Below are 22,141 nucleotides of genomic sequence, written 5' to 3' on the forward strand. Positions count from 1 at the left end.
TAGACTCATGATTTGTCCAGGATTACACATGACTGGGACTGTGTCATAAAGAGTTTATAATTGCCATAATTAAAGACTTAACCCAGATACAATTCGAATGATGGTACTGCTACAAATACACCAATTTACAAGCAAAAAATCACACAGCACTTACAGTTAGTGGGTGGCTAAACTTGTTTGGCTAAACAGCTGGGATTTATTTTGAGAGAAAACACTAATGGTTGCTGGCAGCTTCAAGGCATAATCTCTGTGTGTAACAAATCATGAGAAATGATCATGTCTATCAGACTGGATTGAAATGGATCTGATATCTGCCACTTTTGGACCCACCCACCTTTATCTACCACCCAGATGATGTTCTCGGCCTAACCCAATCGTCGACCTTCAGCCTGGTCGAAGTTGATGGACGGAGCAGAATCCCTTGCTCTCTGTTTGTGGACCCTCTACGACCTTGTCTGAACCTGAGCATAAGAGCATTTTCCAGAATGCCACTTCCGCCCACTTGGTCAAGGAAGGAGTGTCTATCTCCACTAACCCTCGGGACTGTGGACACATCCCCCAGTCATCAAGGCATATCAACAAGTGTGAGTTCTGTATTGGAGGGGGATATGGAGGGTGAGCTGAGTTCTCTTTGTCTGACCATCACAGGGGCTAACCCTCAACCCTTATCATTGACTTCAAGGCACTCTGAACTGACTGACCATAAACTAAACAGTCTAGAACCACTTCACTAAACCAAGAAATTAAACATACACATTCACTTTCATTTCACACCTTCATGAGGAAGTCCACGCTGCCACTTGGTGTCTTTGGACAATGCTAGGTTTGCATGCAGTTCGAATTTGTGCCAGAACAAAGAAATTCTGGTATGGAACTTTCGTATAATCTGTCAATGCCAAAGTATACTTTGGTTTCATGTGTGCCGCTTTGTCTCATGCACAGTGTGCATGACACAAATTTCATCTTCAGCACAGTATGCGTGTACTGTCCGGGTACAGCCATTTTTTTCTGTGCGCATCGTATGCATATGAGCTTGCTGTTGACTTTAGTAAAGAGTATCACAAACCAGTCGTTGTGAGCATGTGGTGCAAGAGTCCCCACAGGCTTGCAGAATTAAGAGTATACTTTGAAAAGCTAGAGCACTCAACCATGTGCAAGACATAACGGCACACAGAAAAACTTATACCCTAACCTTTAGTGTTCAGACACATGAGAGTGTCTAGAGAGGTAAAGATGAACACTGTGACCCTCATTAAAGCTTATAGTGTCAACACATGCAGTAAGCAATCTGACACTATTCCATTGGAGTAAATGACAGTTCTGCACTACAAGGTAACTGGATTTGTAGCTGTCAGGAATAATGGAACATTAAGACAGAACAACTGAACTCTTTGATTACTCACCAGTGGCATTATATAATTTGTATGCCTCTGTTTAATTTCCATGCAAGCAAGGCTGTTTTATCTTCTAGAGGCGCACGTTCATGCCTTTTAAAAGTTTCCTAGCACTTGCCGACAATTCCGAACCACTTCTGGAAATGGTTTACGAAAATACTGTACTACTCGAAATGCAGGGCAGGTTATATTAGAACTGTTAAAAAGCATTTTGTCTATTACACCTAGAGTGTGAGGTGGCAGACTGGGCTTCCTTCGATAGGCTTTCACTTACCTCACGGCAATCCCCACTATAATGTTTGTTTATGTGTTAGGTTGAGGGGTGTTTTAGAATAAACTGGTACTAAGACTTGTCGCCCTCCTGACCTTGTTCTGGGTAAGCCTGTGCTACTTTAGTTTCTGCTTGAAGAAAGACGTCAGCAGATGTGCTGAAACAGAAGTGAACCTTGTCTTCATCTGTGTGGTGCTGTTTAAGACCCTGTGGGGCAATGCAGGATCCCACAACTCTGGCAGAAGGCTACAACCGTCCCCCAGAGATACTTACTCTCACCTTTAGTTTAATGGATTTGCTTTGGCAATGCTAAGTGCTGTTGCTGCATGTTGATTGTCATGGTTAACAAAACCCCAAACAAAAACAAAACAGAAGAAGAAAGAAATGCTGAGAATTGTTTCCTCATGTGTGAAGAGAACTGCAAACGTCTTAGAAGAAACCAAAATGGAAATTAATCAAACTCAAACTTCCCAAAAGTGTACCAAACAGATACTGAAACAAATTAAAACCAGGTGACGTCAAGCTGGAGGGCAGGTGAGCTTTAGTTTCATTTCAGAAGAGGGGAACAACGTGAAACAGATAGTACACAGAGCAAGTAAACAAAAGGAAGGTAAAAAGTGCAGCACATTGTTCTAGAATACATTACATGAAGACATGAACGGCGAGACATATAGAGATGGAACAGGACACACACAGCATAGGACATGCCTGAACTGGACATCAGGGAAAGGATGCATTAACAGAGCGCCCCCCAAGGGTAGGGGGAAGTAGTTCATGCATTCTGTGCACTCTCTCCAATATGGTGTGCGTAAACATAGCACGTTCATTCTATCCCCAGCACCCACCAAACCAAACCAACCCCACCCATTCTGCACCAACAAGCTGCGAAACAGGTAGAAACAGAAAATGTGTTAAAATGGACAACGCTTGCTGCCATGGCTTTCTGGCATCTTTCACTCACCATAAGTGTAGATAAGTCTGAAGAATCAAACCTACAAAAGGAACCTTAAAGTCAACATGTAACGGCATTCACAACCTATTTTACTTCCGTAATGTAACATATTTCCAAGTGATACAGGATATTCAATGAGATTCAAGTATGACAGGACTTGATTTTATCCATCTGGAATTGACTGGATGGTGAAAATTGATCTTTAAATGACAGGAGGTTGGAGGGGAGGGAGTGAAAAAAAAGAGGGCTTGGTAACGTCAGCTGAAAAACAAAGTCATTTTAGAGGCGGAGCAATTAATTACATTTTTTAATTAAAGATTACAAAGACATCTTTTTATGATTTGGAACAAATGATGAATAGTGCTCAATAAAGCCAGTAACATGTTTTAAGAAAGTAAATAGGGTTGAAACAAAATGAGCACAAATGAGCACATTTTGTTCTGTTTGAACTTTAACTTTTTGTCCTACACTACAAAAAAAAAAAAAAAAAAAAAAAAACCCACCCAGAATGGTGATAGGATATTTTGTTTGAGTTGATTTTAAGGTGCACCAAGTAATTTTCATTTTGTTTTGCTGGTCAGTGCAACAGTGGTCTTGGACTCTATACTGACACCTATAGGTGTGGATGCAGCATTATCTAAAAGCAATAGTTTTCAGTTATCAATTTCACTGTAGAAATATTCCAAGATTTTTTCACCCAAGGTTTATTTATTATGCAGCCAATAAATAAAGTTAGCATTCAGCTGGCTATGTAATCTTAACATGGTGGCCACCATGAAGAAGGACCATCCTTATGTTGAAGTGTACATCATTTTAAATACAGTACTGTGCAAAAGCCTTAGGCACGTAAGATGCTTCACAAAAACATTTGTCTTAAGATGGTTATTTATATTTTCAGCTTTAGTGTGTCAATAGGAAATATACATTTTAGACTCCCAAACAATTATTTTGCAACTAGAATAGAATAGAAGAACAGGGAGCCCTGCAACAGATGGCATGTTCCCACAGAGCCCCCCACCGAATATTGAGTCAGTCTGGGATTACATAAAGAGACAGAAGCAATTGAGACAGCCTAAATAGATAGAAGAACTGTGGTGAATTCTCCAAGAAGCTTGGAACATCCTATCTGCCAACAACCAAGAAAAACTGTGTCCAGGTGTACCTAGGAGAATTGGTGCTGTTTTGAAGGCAAAGGCAGTCACACCAAATATTGATGTAGCTTTGTTTGTGTTTACTGGACTTTGTATGACATTAATTGATAAATGACAACTATTTATGGCATTATTGTTGAAGACATCCTCACTATGCAACATTTTCCCCAAGTGCCTAAAACTTTTGCACAGTACTGTATATCTGTCAAAAGTGCTTTTGATTTCTTTAATGCAAAACATCAGAGGAAAATATTACTTAATGCACCTTCAAAACCTAAAACATTGGTTGTCAATTGAAACATTCAGAGACATACACTAAAAATGGGTATTCATTTGCAATATCTTAATTTACATATGCAGCTACACATTACAAAATCCTGGAATAGGACACATGTCAGCTGCAAGGTTCTCCACAAGCACTGACGATTTCAGGTGAAGAATTCAAATCATGATTGTTCTCAGCAAGTGTGTATTTTTAGGCCGGAGGCTTGAATAATTCAACGGTCTCCCAGCATAAATGCTGACTACCTGCAGGCACCAGCGACCACTGACTGCGCAGCTTTCAGTAATACACAGTGAGGGACTAGATGTGTTGGAAAGCCATGGCAGACACCAGAGTCAATAATATTTTGTGTGCTTCAGTCGCATGGGAGGAAAAAAAGTGCATTTGCTGTTGACACATGAAAAAGAAATATGAACACAGAAGAAAGGACGGAGCACGCACGGGAGCCAAATGGCATGCTTGCCGTGGATCAATCAACCCACATTGATTTGTTTGATTCTCACGTAGGGAACCTCTGAAGTACATAACTGTGACAGAAAGACCCAGATGAAAGAAAACCCAAAACAAAGAAGAAAGGAAGTGTGTGTCAACATTGTGCGACACCACCCTGCCAAGCGGCAAGGAATCCATTAAACTAAACAACACAGGTCATTTGAAAGTTTTGGCTTTAACCCTTACCCACTAAAAAACAAAAATCAGGGTGAAATACCAGCAGAATTTTTGTAAAATGTTTGCAAAACCAATCTCATGCAATATGTTTCAGTTCAATGCAACAGTTGGTCTTAATCACGAAAAATTAGTAGAACGAATTTGTGTAAATTGCTCATAAAACCATTCTTATGTAAACTGTCATATTGAATTCAATGGGACAGTTTTCTGACTTAAGATTTTATGAATGATTTGCACAAAAATCTGTTCTGCTCATGCTTTACGAATAAGACTTATTTCATAATGCATACAAAAAGACAATCAAAAGCATTGTTGAAATAATAGTTTTGGCATGTGGATTTGGCAAAGCAAAAGTCATTTGGAAATGTTCTTGCAACATCACCTTTGCTGCCTGTAATTAACAAAACTTTTGTCTCAAAAGTGATGCTGTTTGTACAGTGACTAAACAAATCATATATGAATTTACATATAAACAAACACACAAAGGATAGAGGCAAAGAATCACGAGCAATTGCCAGAAATCCAGCACTCATCGCAAAACACCTGTCAAAATCAGGGATCAGACAAAGTTCATGTCTATAATACATATCTACTTCAGACACAAGCACACCATTAACATTTACTCTTGACATTTTGGAAAACAATATCCCTGGATTCGGAACTGGGGTGAAGGTTACAGTGGCCCTTTCAAACTGTAGGTTGTTGTATCCCAACCCCATCTGAAGCTCAGAATAGATATTTCTTGGCATTTGTCAATCAAAATTCAACACTATACCCCCATACTTCGCCCACATCCATAAAAAAATAAATGGACTACATACTGGCTTGTGAAGTCCTTTGGGATATTTCATTGGTGAAGGCTCCAATGCCTTTGTTGGAGACGGCGGCCAGAGAGAAGTAGTACTCTGTATTTGCACGCAGACCCTCCACCACATAGGAAGAGGTTGGACCAAATGTTTTCTTTACCTGTTTGATACGAAATAATAATGGTCACCTCAAAATTACAACCAAATTAAGCATTGATATTGAGTTTTGTTAAGAAGCTAATGAGACAAAAATGGGATGAATCCCAAGAGATGAAAATGTGCAACTGTGGTCTTGACAACATTTTGTGGTATGTTTGAGAAGGTTTATTGTGAAGATGGCACCTGAAGTCCTTGATTGCCCTCTTTGTAAAGCAGTTCGTAACTGATGATTCCCTCTTTCTCGAAGGCTGGTTCCCATGTTAGCTTAATGCTTGTGTCTGAAACCTCACCAACCTGGAAGTTGGTTGGCTGTCCAGGAACTACAAGCGAAGCCAGTGTGACAGTTAATCAGACATAAAATAAGCTAGACAAACAGTTTTATTACAGTACAGTATGTTTGGTGAAAGTGTCACAGAAAACATTCATCTCACGGTAACTGTTTTCACTACTTTTACCAGGTTACAGCAAATTTGCTTACACTTTGGCACACTCAACACTGATGATGGTCATTCCTAAATGCTTATTGCTAAACTAACCTTTGCTCACCCAATACTGAAAACTGACATTTACAATCCCAAAACTTGTTAAATCTTTGGTTGACCGAACAATCAAAATGGATATTCCCAATTGCTAAACTTACCTTGTTAATTCTTTGACGCACCAAACACTGACAACAGCATTCTAAATCATTATACTCACTTTGCAACAATTTTGGCTAATTCAACACTGAAAATTGACATTTACAATCGCTAATCGCTAAATTGAACTTGTTAAATCTTTGGCTAACTGAACAATCAAAACAGATATTTCCAATCGCTAAACTTACCTTGCTAATTCTTTGACTCACCAAACACTGACAACGGGCATTCTTAATCACTACACTCATTCTGCTACATCTTTAGCTAATCCAGTAATGAAAACGGACCTTCACAATCGCTAATCACAAAACTTAGCTTGCTACATCTTTGACTCACCCCACAAAGATATACATAGATGTACATTTCCAATCACTAAACTCAACAAAGATGTAGTTGTGCATTTCCAATTGCGAAACTCAACAAGCTACATCTTTGACTCACCTAACACATACAACTGACATTTTCAATCACTAAACTTACCTTTCTACATCTTTAACTTACCCAGCACTGAAAATGCACATTCCCATCTTCGACTCAACAAAAACTCACAAGGGACATTCTCAATCACTAAATCTTTGGCTCATTTAACACTGAAAACAGACATTCCCAGGTGCTAATCACTAAACTTCACTTTCCACATCTTAAGCTCAACCGACACTGATAACTGACACTCCCAATTTCCAAACTAACCTTGCTAACTCTTTGGTTCAACCAATACTGAAAAAGGACACCTGTAATAATAAACCAATCAATAAACGAACCTCCTTGAAGCACTTTGACATGAATGGGATCTGAGAAGGGTCCATCTCCTACTGAAGTGAAGGCCAACACTCTGATGGTGTAGGTCTCTGAGGGCACCAGACTCTGAATGGTGGTGATCACGCTGTCCTGGACATTGTGGATCTGCCACATGCTCATGGACTGAGATGGATCCATGGTATAGTAGACCCGATAACCCTTGATCTGTCCATTGGGTTCCTCGGGTTCATCCCAGCGCACCATCATTGTGTTCTGGGAGATGATACGGGCTTGGATATTCCTTGGTGGGCTTGCAGGAGCTTGTTCCCCAGTTCTAGCCTCAACCGGTTCACTGGGTGGGCCCTGGCCAATAGTATTGAAGGCTGACACGCGGATCTCATAATCTGTGTTCGGAGAAAGTCCTCCGATACTGTAACGAGTGGTTGTGATGGAGTCCACAGTCTCAAACTTGCTCTCGGGAGACTTGGCACGATACTGGATGATGTAATGGGAGACTGGCTCAGGGTTGCCACTGTCCCAGGTGATGGTGATACTGGTGGCGGTAGTTTCTGTTACGACAGGTGTACCAGGAGGTTTTGGCAATGCTGCAGTGGGGAATACGAACATACCAAAGGCTTAAAACTTCAACAAAGAGACCTGGATATTATGTTGAGCTTGCAACACTATACTCAATAGATGTGATACTTCCGCCTAGTTTCAATTTCTATTGACCAAAGAACCCCTGAGTGACTTTGGAGGACTCAAACATAAATTACCTTGGAGGACTCAAAATTTAATGACCTTGGAGGACTGAAAAGGATTCTTACACTTGACGATGATTTGAGCCACAGCCTCGATGATGCCCAGGCTACTCATGGCCACACAGGTATAGTTGGCTGACTCTCGGACGGCGTTTAATTCCAGAACGTTCCTTCCTACTGGCATCTCATCTTCAGGTGTCAGGTCCTCAGAGTTAAGCATCCACTTGACGTAGGGCATGGGTGAGCCCACAGCGACGCAGGTGATGTTGACGCTACCACCTGGCATGATCTCGTGGCTCGTAGGAAGGATGGAGAATCGTGGGGGCACGCGTCGAACTGCGAAGGGGCGGAGGAATGGCAACAAGAAAAAGAGAAAGAGAAAGGTAACAACACACGCCGATGAAAATGAGCCTTTCTTTAGAACGTGCATGTTGTCTAAAGAGAGGACAACAAATTATATAAATGAGATTGAACTAAACAAACTACACAAAAGTTTTGGTTAACAGAACTGCTTCACCAACAATATAGATTAACATTTAAGCAACAAATTCATAGCAACAAGGTTCCATTGACCAATCTTTGACCCATCACAGCACAATTAATTACACAAAAATCTATTATGAGTTTCTCATCTTTAAAACTAGTTCTCTATGTGACCTGTATTTATATTAAACAAAATAAAAAATATGAACAGGCAATTACTGTATTACTGTAAAAAACTAAAAAAAAACTAAAGTTGTACTCTACATTGTGAATAGAAAATGCTCCATTTGAAGCCTAAGGGTGAAAGAGTAAAGTTTGTAAATGAATTGGGAATTTTTTCAAATCTGCCTATCCTAAAAGAACCCACAAATATATGTCTGTATGTATACATTGGTACATACGTCTACATGTAACGGTAAGCCCCTCAAAGAAGGACTAAAGATGAGAATCCTTAATCAGATTTTTGTGGTTGAGAGTAAATCTGGACAAAGCCTTTTTAAGATCTGACACGCTTCCATTGATAGATGCAGCTGTCATCTTCACAGACATCATGCAGAAATAGGTAGAGGTCAACCAAAGAGTAAATGGAAAGAATAAAACCAGAGAGAAGAATTTGAGATACAATGCATAGAGGAATATAACTGAAGGGTCGCTAGCATGCCCAGACAAAGACAACTGGAGACGAATAAAGAGAAATATAAGAGAATAGAACGCGAGAAAGAGGAGAAAGGGAAGGGTTGGGAGAAGGAACGAGGGGGAAACCCACTTCAATACAGAGAAAGGCTTTTTTATCGAATCTAGCCAATATGATGTAATGTGACAGGATCATACTGTCACATTGCAGTCCTGGCCAGACGTAACACAAAATGTACAACGGAGATGACAGATTCAGTCAAACGAAGTCAAAAATAGCTGTCAGTTTAAATCAACTATCACACATGTGGAAAAAAAAACATGAAAATAATTAAACCAATGAAAATTGATTAATAAAGGACACATGATTGGTGCAGATGCTAGTCTACGATGGGGACAACAATGAACCTCAACAACCAAGATGCCAAACCTACACAAGAGTAAAAATGGAGGAACCGTTGAGGGAAAAGGGTCTAGGGATAGATGGATATGAATTATGGGATGAAGCTGGCCAGGTTGTGGAAAAGGCTCTTTTCAAAGCCTGTCTAACTCGTACATTCTTGGTAACCCTGCTTTTCTGGCACGACTTACCCAGTTAGCGTTAATGGACCTTAATCAGGGTAGATGTGAGGATTCGACATGAGGTGAGTGATACAAGTACAGTTCTTTCAATAGGTTGTACTTTTTTGTCCACTAGATGCAAGTTTTTGGAGAGAAGTTTTACCATTTTTCTCAGCTGAATGATCAACACCAAAGTACACGACAGTGCAACGAATTGAACTGACTGTACTTCAATCTCTAATGGCTTCCTTTTCATTTCAGCAAATTTAACATTGCATCTACTCTGACTAAGGTCCATAAGCTGAGGCCTAAATGCACCCATTGCAGGTACATGCCTGCATTCTGAAGTAAACAATTTAACATTTGTTATCATTCCAAAATACAGTACAATTACTTACAATTAGAGTATGGATTTGACAGATTTCAGGTAAACTGTGCTATTTGCTATGTATGTTACTGTACGTATACGAGTCCGTGATGAGGGGTTTCATAAAATTTTAGGATTGCGCCAAACTTTGGAGTTTGGTTTTCCCAAGAATTGTCAATGTAACCGTTGCCCAATTGATGTTGGTGGATGCAATGACAATGAAACAGGACGTAAGGCGGTGCTGGGTGTAACCTAACATGGCAGGTGGAGAGGGAGTCATGCCTCATTTACATTTGGCAAGAGGAGGGAGGATAGGAAAAGGGTCAACAATGGAGTTTAAGGTGCTAGGGCTAGCTCAGAATCAAACCAAACTAATTAATAAAAAAAATAAAATAAATAATAATCATACATAGATTTAAGGAGGACAGATACGACAGGTAGAGACAGGGCACAAGGCAGGACAAGAACTAGGCTACAAGACAGCAAACGGGGGCATGGACAGACTACACGTGGGGCAAGAGACAGAAGGAAAAGAACACGGGGCGCGAGATGTGGGGGGAGGGGCAGAGAAGACTGTAACCCTGGCCCAACTTGGGTAAAGTATGGCGCTTTGTGGGTTTGACTTCTCACACAATGGGGCTTGAAATTCAAGATTAAACTTTGACCATAGTCTCGGAAAAACAGCTAGCAAAGAGCACAATATCTCGTATTCGAAATTTGACACCAATGGTTCAGAGTTTAGAAAAAGTAATAACGCTAATTTTAAATAGCCGTTGTGGCCAAAAATGTGTATTTTAAAAGTTTTAAAAAGCCTTAAAACATACTACTTAAGTTAAATTACTTTTATTGTGATGGCACAGTCTTTAATGTTAACATGAATGTATTCACCATTTTAAAGATTCAAGTGTGACGGTTGAACTTGGTTGGTCTCCAGTGGGAGATAATCACATTTCAACATTTCAACATTTAAGTTACGAAAGCCAGTTCAAGTTAACTTTATGCAGTTAATCATGTAGCTTATCATTAACATCTATTCAACATATTTATACATTTTAATTTTGAATTTGTATCCATTTTGATACCTATCTGTTTACAAAATGTATTATGTATGTTGTGATTTTTGAACAAAGTGTATAATATACATTTAAAGGAATGTTTCAGGTTCATTACAAGCTCTTTTGACAGCATTTGTGGCATAATGTTGATGACAAATATAGATGTGTGTGTGTTTTCACTATATATATATATAGTTGCAATCAAAAGTATTCATCCCCCCTGACCAGCAATACGTTCTGGTGATGTGAATTAAAACACATCAACTAAAACCTCAGTAAACAGTCAAAGTAAGTTTTTAATACACATTTGAGTGATTTTCAGAACAAAGAGTTTAGTTTACCCAAATTTAAAAATAAAAAATATCTAATTCCCTCCACAAATGTCAATGTCAAAAATATTCAACCCCCAAAGTCATTCATCTGTGGAGCATTCTTTATCCTTAATAACAGCAAATAAATGTTTCAGGTAAGTGTTCTCAGGCTTCAGACACCTCTCTATTAGAATTTCTACACATTTCTCATGAGCAAAAGCTTCCAGCTCATTGACATTCTTTGGTTTCTGTGCTGCCACTGCTTCCTTGTAATCCCAACAAAGGTTTGCAATGGGATTTTAATGATGGACTGAAAGGGCCATTTAAGGACATTCCACGACCTATCCCTAAACCAGATTTTGGACAACTTGGATGTATCCTTGGTGTTATTGTCTTGCTGGAAAGTCCAGTGATCACCGAGCTTCAATTTACACACTGAAGGCATCACATTTTTCATGCCAAAATGGCCTGACACCTGAAAGAATCCATGGTGTCAGTGACATAGTCAGGAGAGCCGTTTCCTGCAGCCGCAAAACACCCCCATAACAGGACTGACCCACCTCCATGCTTGACTGTGGGGATGGTGTCGTTCTTGTCATCACCTTGTCATCTTACTCCAGACGTACTGCTGACCCATGGGTCTAAAACTCATTTTCTGTTTAGTGTCATACGTCTATAAAAACTTCTTCCAGGACTCCACACGTCTTTCCTAATTACTTCTTGAATATTCAATTCAACATTTCCCCTGGTGAAGTATTGCTTTCTTCCACACGCAAGAAGGCTGCTGTTGTACCATATTTAAAAAATGTATGAAGCTTTGTCTATTGGAAATTGAAGTGACTTGGAAATGTACTTATAGCCATGGTCTTTTCTTGTGTAATGAAAGAATCTCCCGCTATTTAGGAATATTAGGTTATATATTCACACTATGACTTTGAATGTGTCACTCAACTGATATAGATGTAATGGGGGGTTGAATAATTTTGATTGCAACTGTATATATGTAAGATTTCTGTGGCTATACTTTCAAAACAGTGTGTATTGTTGAACATTTATTGCTTTGCCCTGTGTACGTCCAATGAAAGAGGTTAACTGTAAGCGATTTTGTGGTTAACTATTTTTTTGTGAAAACACTTTACAATAACTTTACACTAACAATAAATAATACTTGTACAACATTTATTAATTGTGATAAATGTTAATTTTTTAAATATAGTAACACATTTGTTACATTAAAAGTCGTATACCTAAACATTAGTTAATATATTATAAACTAACTTAGAACAATAATATATTTATAAATAAACATTTCTAAAGTTAATTTATAAGTCTTAATTAAGTTGAATAAATGTTGTAAAAAAGCACTGTTCATTGTTAGTTCAAGATACCTAATACATTAACTAATAAAAATAAAGTTAATTTATTTTCTGCAATAATTATTATGCCACAAACGCTGTTGCAAATCCTTAACTTGTGTTAAGCCTGGAACACTCCTTTTAAAAAGCTAGAAAACATCAACAACAACAACAAAATAAACACAAACATCACTGAAACGACCCCCCTAAAAAGTGCATATTCAACAAAGGTGAAAGGGCAGTCCATGTATCACAACATCATGCATGACGGTGATTGCAGAAATGACGAGAACGAAACTATTGACCAGGCCTACTGCTACAGTCAACACATATAGCTCCAGCATGCAACCCCACCCAAGTGCAATTTAATGATTTTTTGGGGAATACACACAATTGGTGAATTTGTCACAGCACACACCCAAATCTGTGCAACCTACTGCAATGTGACAATAACAAGGCAAGGGATTTTTGTGTAGTGTGGATTACTAATGCAAAGGCCCATACGGAAACTGCAAAATTGTGGACTTTCTGTGTTGATTTTAGCGGAAAGTCTGAGGAATTCGCTGAAATGTATTTAATTACGGTAAAATGTGTTAAAACATAACTAAGATTTCTATTGTCATATAGTAAAACTTTACTGCATTTTCTTCTTTACACAATATCACTTATAAAATGTAGATTTACTTATTGATATTTAAAATACATATATATATATATATATATATATATTTGTACACACCAAAAATGTGAGCATACTACTGTACTTTGTATTGCCTTATAGTCCTTTTAACTTACTACTTATACTGTATAATTTATTAATACTTCTTCATTGTGCTTGTAAACAATGTATTTTATTGTCAACAAGTACTGCTGCTGCTGTTGTTGACTTAAGACATTTATTGGTAGCATAATCAAGCACAATCAATTAGCTAATTCAATAAGCGAACGGTTGTTCAAATTATGATGAATTCAGATTCAGTGTGGGCCGACTGACGGATAATACAGCAATTTGGCCAATTTTCAAAATTACTATTTGAAAGAGGAAAGGCTGAGAAGTGAAAAAGTTGAATCTTTTGAATTTCACTTCCTGCAATCACATGTTGACTGTAAGCGCTGGTTGTTGAATGAATGAGGGCTGCAGCCTTTCACCTTTTGAATTATTCATAATCCAAAATTTCCATTGTTGCTGTTGTTGTACGCTCAAAGCCTCGTCCGTTAATCAGCACTTGAATTTTTATTTTTATTTTAACTAGATTAAAATCAAAAGTTCAACTTAACCTGGTCATTTTCTAAATGGAACAGCAGTCTGAAAAGAATGCAAGAATCTCGGCAACTTCAAAGTCTAAGGCAACAAAGAATCAAGCAGATGCGGCTTGAATAAACTGGCGAAGAGGGAAATTATAAGTGGTTCTAATGTCTTCAGATACATGTCGGCATTTACGGCTCACACTATCAATTCATCTGCCTCTCTTTGCTTTGAAATGCTGATGCATGAAATAAGAAAGCCATTCTAAGTCCTGACACATGGTCCTAAAGCTCAAATCCTGATGTGTGATGTGAGATGGTACTCTCTGCTGTGATATTCGGAGGAATATGGTCAAAGAAAATTCCAGTTGAATGGACATGCTCCTCATTCACTAAGACCAGGAGCCCAGCAGCCCGAACGAGTGGAACGAGAGCAATGGAATGCAAAAAAAAAAAACAAAAAAAAAAATCTCTGAGGTCCAGAGTCAAAATCCCATTTCAAGCCCGATGTGGAGAGAAAGACAACTCAAGAGGTTTTACGGCGGACAAGGAGAGAGGCATGTCGACAGAGAAAGGCCAAACAGTGCCATACTCCTTTTAATTCTCGAATAGGACATGGATGTTACGCTAAACGAACGTTTCGAAGGCGGACATTATCGGCCATTTTGGTGAGACAGTCTGTCCGGCCCCAAAATGAAGGGAGGGGGAAGCCAAAATAATGTGCAGCCTTTAATGTCACCTTGAAGCTAAGATAACACCCTGTTTGATGTCCGAGACCCATAATAATCCATTTCACTTGAAGTAAGAGAGGTAGAGGCCATTTGCATGCAGTCCGCAGGGGTTCGCCACATTAACATTCACACCTCTGCCACTACAATGCAAATCGCTCTCTGCAAGTGTTTCAGAGGAACCAGTTCCAGTGATGGAAGCAGGGACGCCTTCGTAATACATCACAACCCCTGATTATAGGCTAAATTTTGTCCAATAAAAGTCGAAGAGTGCATTACTATGAGGTTGTGCGAACACCTGCCCCTTTACGACACTGAACAGTTGTAGTCAATGCCCAAATCAGCCATTTTGTTCATTTGGATGTGGTTCAAAGTTATCCTCCATTTCGATGTAGTAAATAGGGTGTGATTTAGCTTGCATTTCCATTTTAACATCAAAAAGCACGACACTGCATGCAAGGACATGCAAAATAACCCAAGTAGTAGTAATTGGGGAAGTTCACATGCATCTTCATGCGCATACACCACATTGAACAAATCCATTGACGTGTCGTAGCATAACATAGCATAGCATAGCATATCGTATCATTTCGAGTACAGTCCAGTTTTCCAGAATGTCCGTGAGTTTTGTTGAGGTTTGGATTTTCTAGTCTAGAATATGTTCTAATTCCCTATAATTGGTGTGTGCAGTGGTGGCTTGGTGGTTAAGGCTCTGGGTTAATGACTAGATGGTCAGGGGTTCAAGTCCCAACACCGCCACGATGCCACCGTTGGGCCCTTGAGCAAGGCCCTTGCCCCCATCTGCTCCAGGGGCGCCGTATCATGGCTGACCCTGCGCTCTGACCCCAGCTTGGCTGGGATATGCAAAAACTTGTGGGGCAGTGGTAGGTCAGGGGTTCAAGCCCCAGAACTGCCAAGACGCCACTGTTGGGCCCTTGAGCCCTTGACCCTATCTGCTCCAGGGGTGCCATATCATGGCTGATATGGCCATGACATATCCCAGCCTAGCTGGGATATGTGAAAAAGAAGAATTTCACTGTATATGTGCAAAATGTATAATGTGTGATAAATAAAGAAAATTGTTAATTGTTGTAAAGATTCTGGGATCTAGAATCCTTAACATATTTCCTTTGACACAGCAACAGGTTAAGCTGAATGGCGGAACGTTTGAGACCTTCATTGTCAGGTGGCAACAATGAAAGATTAGCGACGCCATTGAAACAAGAAGAATTGTAATTTTCATTATTAATTCGGAACAAAATAGGAGAGAACTTGCTTCTGTTAAGTCCTAGCTCTGATAAGTCGAAGCTCAGAGGGGGATTTTGGCATACAGAGGCAATTAACTTCTACGCCTATCATTGCCAAGACAGAAAGTAAAAAAGGGGAACATCTAAAAAAGTTTCCACTCCATTAAGATGTGTGTAATTTCGGCACCACAAGTGGCAACAAATGGAATTGCAATCTGCCTGCTTGACATAGCAACACTGGCTCAATAAATGGCCTGAGTTTGGTGCGGTATTACCTGTATAGTTGACCAGTGGAAGGCGAGGGGACTGTTTGAAATGTATAATTGTAAACAAATAATTCATGCAATTTTGTTCAGTTTTGTTAACTGCGTAGAAAAGAAAATGCAGCGACATAATAATAATAATAATAAAAATATTATTTGTTTAAAAATGCACACAAAATAAAATCCCTTCAGCAAAACAACTTCAGCTATTTCTTATTGTATCTCAAACATTTAAATAAAAATTTGACAGTGATTTTCATGCAATTGAAATGCTAGTTTCCCTGCTAAAAAGGTATTTTAATCAGTATTTTAATAACAATATGCATACAGTATAGCGCCCTTCCAAAGCTTTGACTTGTTTTTCTGTAAAAATATTTATATTTAGTAAAAACATGATCAATTTATACTGTTTTCAAAAATATATATCTTGAATTAATTGTAATTTTCTTACCCCATTGGCAAATAGTCTCTTTTTCTTGTTTTTAGCATACTGTACATCTATCAAAAAAAAAAAAAAAATATATATATATATGTATATATATATATATATATTTATGCTCAAAACAAGAAATTTGTCAATGGAGTAAGAAAAATAAACTTAATTTAAGATATATTCTCATAAAAAATAGCTTAAACAATTTTGCTTCTCAAGTAAATGCATCTTGTTTCAAGCCCATATAGTTATTTTTTCAAGAAAACAAGACAAAAATACTGACTAAGTCAATGATTTCTGCAGTGTAGCTATATAGTAGGTAGCAATACGAATGTATCAGGGGAAAAGGGGTATGAATGTCACTATGAGAACAGCTGGATATGAAAAATGTTGCTGTCAATAAACGCCAGACCCTGAGAGACAGTGTAGCGACAAAGCACACTTCATTATTTATACCCCCAAATCATGCTGGGGGCCGGCGTGAAGACTACGCCAAGCAGTGTTGGCCACCCCTCCCGACAACAGCATGTCTGTAAAACGTAATAATTCAGAGGGCCATTTTGTCTCAGGCATTACGAGATAGCCAGCAAGGCGCAGGGATCAGTGCCAAGTGAAGCAGGGGTCTTGTGATTTGTCATTATCCTTGACAAACGGCCATTAAAAGCACCACTATCATTGGGGAGGGCGTACATTGGGGGGAAGTTTTATGCCCAGGGGAGGGAGTATAAATCAGCATCGTTTTGCCCCTAGTATGCCATTCACGCGAGTGGACAAATTTGTGGGAATATGATCTTTCTGCTTGACGTCCTGTTCTACAGCTTCAAAAAATCCAATTAGTGAATTTCAAATGCCATGAACAGTAAGAAAATTGTCAAGTTGTCCATGTTTTCCGACATAATGCAAAATGTTGGTGCTAATAGCTGCAAAAAAAACCAAATGTTTTTGTCTTGTTTTACAGTAAAAAGTATCTTATTCTTAAAACAAGATACATTTTTTGGAAAAGCGAAATGACAAGATATTTTGTCTTGTTTTCAGAGAACTCTTACCCTATTGGCAAGCAGTTGTTTCTTGTTTTCACCATTAACCACATCAGATTTTGTTATATTTCTATGAAAACAGGACTTAATATCTGAAGCCATTCTACTTCTCCAGTAATTTTTTATCGTTTTAAGGATTTTTAGATATTTTTACTGGAAAATAAGATAAAAAAACCAATGGTTTTTGCAGTGTTTCTTGCCACTGCAATTGGAAAAGTGGTAATTTTGTCTTGTTTTCCTTTAAAAAAATATCCTAAAAAAAAAAACATGCTAAATTTACAGAAGTTGAGAATCAAAAATGGTTCAAATATTAAGACTCAGTTTTCAGATAATACATTTTTTAAGCATAAATGTTGCAAAAAACAACTAGCGAATAGTCCGGGTTTCTTTCCCCTTTGGCAAATAGTTTTTCATGTTTTAAGCATTAATCCAACTTACAATTTAGTCAGTTTTATGATTTAAAACAAGAAAAAGCAATAAGCCAATCGTACATATTTTTGCATCAAAAGTTACTTTATCTTGTGTAAAGGATATCTAGATATTTTTACAGAAAATTACAATAAATAAATAAATACTGATTTAGAAATTTTGAGACTAACACAAACATTTTCAAATGTTGTAATAATGAGTTACGTGAAAGTCTAAGACATAACATCTTAGTCCAGCGAAACTCACTTTTAGCTAAATAAATCACTAGACTGATACTGAATTTAATTTGGCATCCTCTCAGTTGCATTACCGAAGGATTAGTATAGAGGTGCTCCTACACAAAGCACTCACACTTTGTTTTGGTCCAATTTGGGGGTTTTAATAATGCACGTCATTACCCATTGGCAGTGTGACAGCAATTCAAACATTCGCTAGTGCCGAGGGACCGAATGAATGATAAATCCTGCTTTGAATGAACCTGCGTACTGCAAAAGGGCAAGAGGCAGTCAGTCATCTTGAGAGACGATTGCTAGCTAGTTGCTACCGCGCAAAAGTCTTGTGTTCACGTGGGGTGGGGTTTGTGAAATACAGAGATCATTATATCTGCTACTGAAACTAATTAGTGGAGTGAATTTGTGGTGGTGGTGGTGGTAGTGGACTAAAACGCATAACTGGTAAGCAGACCACCATTGTGTCCTTGAGCAAGGCACTTAACTCCAGGTTGCTCCAGGGGGATTGTCCCTGTAATAAGGGCACTGAAAGTCACTTTGGTAAAAGCGTCTGCCAAATGCATAAATGTAGATGTAAATTTGCAACCAAAACCATCACAGCTAACCAGGTTTTGTTCACTAGCTTTATTTCAGATGCCAGGAAAACTGCTGTAATCTCGTTTAGAATCCAACAATGGTTATTTTGAAAGCAGTCATGTTTCACGGGACAAGAATGCACAGAATTACAAACCACATCTGACAAACCAATAACTACAACATAAAGGAAGTTCAAAACGAAATGAAACTAAGGGCACACACAACAAAAACACCACAATACAATGAGCAAACTAAATGAGTTACCAACAAAGGCTTAATTCGGGATACATTTTCATTTGGAGTAAACAAAGAAAATAATTTAAAAAACATTTCACAAACACAACAGGCAAAAGGAATTTCATCTCGAGGCATGCAAGCGCAGTTACATTCACCCATCATGCAGCAGGCTGAGGTACTCTGTTTTCCAAATGCTAAGTTTCCATGACAGCATGTGCAGCATTTTTTTTTTTTTTTTTTTGGGCAAAAGCAATACCAAAGGATGCAAACGAGAAAAAAGGCCCCACAATGCAAACTTAAACGTAAAAGAAAATCAAACCCGAATTAGCGGGTTTATTACTACTACTTTTTGTTAGTTTGTTTTGCAATTAAGTCACATTTTTCCAAGAATTAAATCTTAATTAGCAGGATAATTTTATACTCCGAATTGCCAATGAGCTATCAATTAAAGTTAAGCTTTAAATACATGTTGATTTTCGCTTTTAATGTGGGTTAAAAAAAGTGAAAAAAGAAAAAACACACCAACCTTCTCGTAGCTCTGAGGGATGTTAAGGGTTTGATGCAGAACACAATGACATGAGGAGAAGAGAAAATAGGGGAAACAGAGAGAGAGTAAAAAGGGCCACCTCAAGGCTTTTAGCTTTTTTTCCCCCGATGCTTTTTTCTTGACACGCGTTTGTCACATGACATGTCTGCTGCGTTAACCAGCTTAAACCCAGAACACTTTGATTCACCCCAATGGTTGGCCAGCTAGGAACAGTGTTTGGTCACTGGAGTCAATTCAAGGATGTTATAAACATTGTAAAATCACAAGGTCGTTAGCCACCTGAAGAGCTTCCACTGTGGCTTTAATTACAGAAACAAAACAGACAAAAAACAGTAACTCAATAAAACAACCAAAAGTAAACTTAAATAAACCAACAGTACAAATAAAAACGACGTAATCTGCATTAAAGTTAGCTGCGACAATTAAGATGGCTGGCTCTTAAAGAAGTGCCTCTTTTTTTGTCTGATTTTAACACAGTTTTTGCATTCAAAAATGTGGTCTTACCACAATAAACAGTAATAGAACAGAATATTGTTTTCTCCATTGTAGATGCTAATTTCAAGTGTGGTTCATTTTAGAAAATAAAAACATTTAATTGTACTCAATAATTAAGCTTTAAAAGAATATCAAAAGGAGATGATATACAGTTGTAGTGCAGTATGAGTATACAATTTGCATAGCTACGGAGCGGATGAAATCACCCATCTTACTAGAAAGTTGCAAATCAGGTAAGTTACTGAACATCTATTACTGTTTAAGGTCTTATAGAATTGTTGTTTTTCTGATAAAGTATCTTTCAGCTCTTTAATATCAAGTAACAAAGCAAAAAGCTACGAAACACTGAACATTACAGTTATTTTACCATGGTAAAGGGATGGTTTAGGTTCAACGTGAAGAAAAGTTCATAAGCCCCCCCAGTCGGGGCAAAAGAATTCAATTGACTTGCTAAAATATCGCCCATTTTACAATGGTTCATCCAATTAGATTTTAGAGTCGCAACGATCAGTTTTACATTTCATCTAGAATCTGCAATTCCTTACTTTGTCCCTGCTGAAAAAAAACCAAACATCTTAAACCAGCTGGTTTGCTGGTCTTGGCCAGCTGACAAATGCCCCCAAACTCCTCTAGAACAAGTAGACCGGCTTGCTTGACCAGGCTGGGAGACCAGCAAACCAGCTTAGACTTTTTCAGCAAGGGTTTTTAAATTTAAGACCATAGGAAAGACATATTCCCTGACACTGAGTGTTAGTGCACTACTAGGCAACCCGTCGTCTTGAGATGTTGGAGATATTACATTAGCTGCATCTGCATCTCTAATGGGAGAAAAATAATAACTATAATAACGGAAAGCCAACTCCCTGACCCATTACATAATGTAACGGCCAGTGAATAATTTATCCGGAACAAAAGTTATTTGGTACACAGCGGGTAAAAACCCATCCCATACGCTGTCGTTTTTAATATGCAATACATAAATAATACATGTGCAAAATGCATCTGCCTAGATTTATTAAAGTCATCAACCTGGAGATTCAACTTTTCTACTATTTCAACGGCAAGAACTGTCTGTGCTAACGGTATATCTTAAAACAGTATTAGATGTTCGTTTGTAGTAAAAACTATTGAAGTGATATAGGAAATCGTTTTGCTTGTTAGCACAATTGCACTGACATTCTGTAAGGTTACATTTTTAAATTAACATTTGTACGTATGTGATTTACAACATGCATATTCTTTGATCAAGACATTCCCCCCCCCAAATTACCTTTTTACCTTGAAGCGAGTGAGCTTAGCATTTTGATTGGTTTTGTGCGCTTAGACACCCAATCAAAATCAAGACTTACCATCATCCTCTCCTGCCTGAAAACTTAAGACAACATACCTGTACGACCCATGTTTTGGCCCATCAAGAGAAGACTGAACACTCGTAAAACCCGTTAAGTATTGTAATTGTAACTTTGTTTGGTGCACATTTAGAAATTTACATACTATTTGGACTGTAATGTAACTTTACACCACTTAGTAAGCCAGCAGGCTGGCTTCTATAAATGGCTATGTGACTGTTTAAGAAGATCTGATTGGCTTTTTCGATGAGCTCCAGGGCCGGGTTTCTCCCTACCTCGCACATACAGGTTGGCAGGGGAAGAGTATCGGACGCCTTCCACGTTAGACGCCACACACTCGTACTTCCCCTGGTCCGTTTCTTCTGTGTTTTCGATCTGAAGAGCACCTGAGAGAGCAAAAAAATAAAAAAATACCCCAAAGAACGGGATGACAGAGAAGAGTGAGAGAGAAGAAGACAACAAACATATTAGAGATCTGAAAGTAACAAGACTGTCAAAAGCTCTTTATTTTATTTTGCTTGTTTGATGCTGCACAGTATCCTCAGAAATTGCTCAAAGGCTTTTATCAAGGCCAGCTTTGACTTTTAATGCTAATGCACTGTTTAGTCTGAGCAGTTCTAGACTCGAGGCAAGAGGAATTAGATGGTGAAACATCTGAACTAAATATGTCCATGTGCATCGCGTCAAACCAGAATGGAGAAGAACTAGTAGCAACGTTTTCTGCAAGAGTGGCGGATA

The 22,141-nt window shown here is 38.4% G+C and overlaps 2 protein-coding genes across 16 annotated transcripts in view; one reads left to right on the plus strand and one right to left on the minus strand.

Moving 5' to 3' along the window:
- LOC127438849 (uncharacterized) overlaps positions 1-22,141 on the plus strand; it is a 687,566-nt gene that overhangs the window by 379,917 nt on the left and 285,508 nt on the right. The gene's annotated exons all lie outside the window — the stretch shown is intronic.
- The window catches only part of LOC127438810 (receptor-type tyrosine-protein phosphatase S-like), a 264,336-nt gene that overhangs the window by 63,322 nt on the left and 178,873 nt on the right, over positions 1-22,141 (minus strand). For all 15 annotated transcript variants that reach the window (XM_051694665.1, XM_051694666.1, XM_051694668.1 and 12 more), the window contains 5 exons: positions 21,679-21,789; positions 7,889-8,158; positions 7,085-7,666; positions 5,869-6,005; positions 5,542-5,686 (listed from right to left, as the gene is read on the minus strand). In XM_051694665.1, the coding sequence (XP_051550625.1) occupies positions 5,542-5,686; positions 5,869-6,005; positions 7,085-7,666; positions 7,889-8,158; positions 21,679-21,789 (1,245 nt within the window). The remainder of the gene's footprint in view (positions 1-5,541; positions 5,687-5,868; positions 6,006-7,084; positions 7,667-7,888; positions 8,159-21,678; positions 21,790-22,141) is intronic.

This window comes from Myxocyprinus asiaticus, chromosome 50 (genome assembly GCF_019703515.2).
Source record: "Myxocyprinus asiaticus isolate MX2 ecotype Aquarium Trade chromosome 50, UBuf_Myxa_2, whole genome shotgun sequence".
Classification (NCBI taxonomy): domain Eukaryota; kingdom Metazoa; phylum Chordata; class Actinopteri; order Cypriniformes; family Catostomidae; genus Myxocyprinus; species Myxocyprinus asiaticus.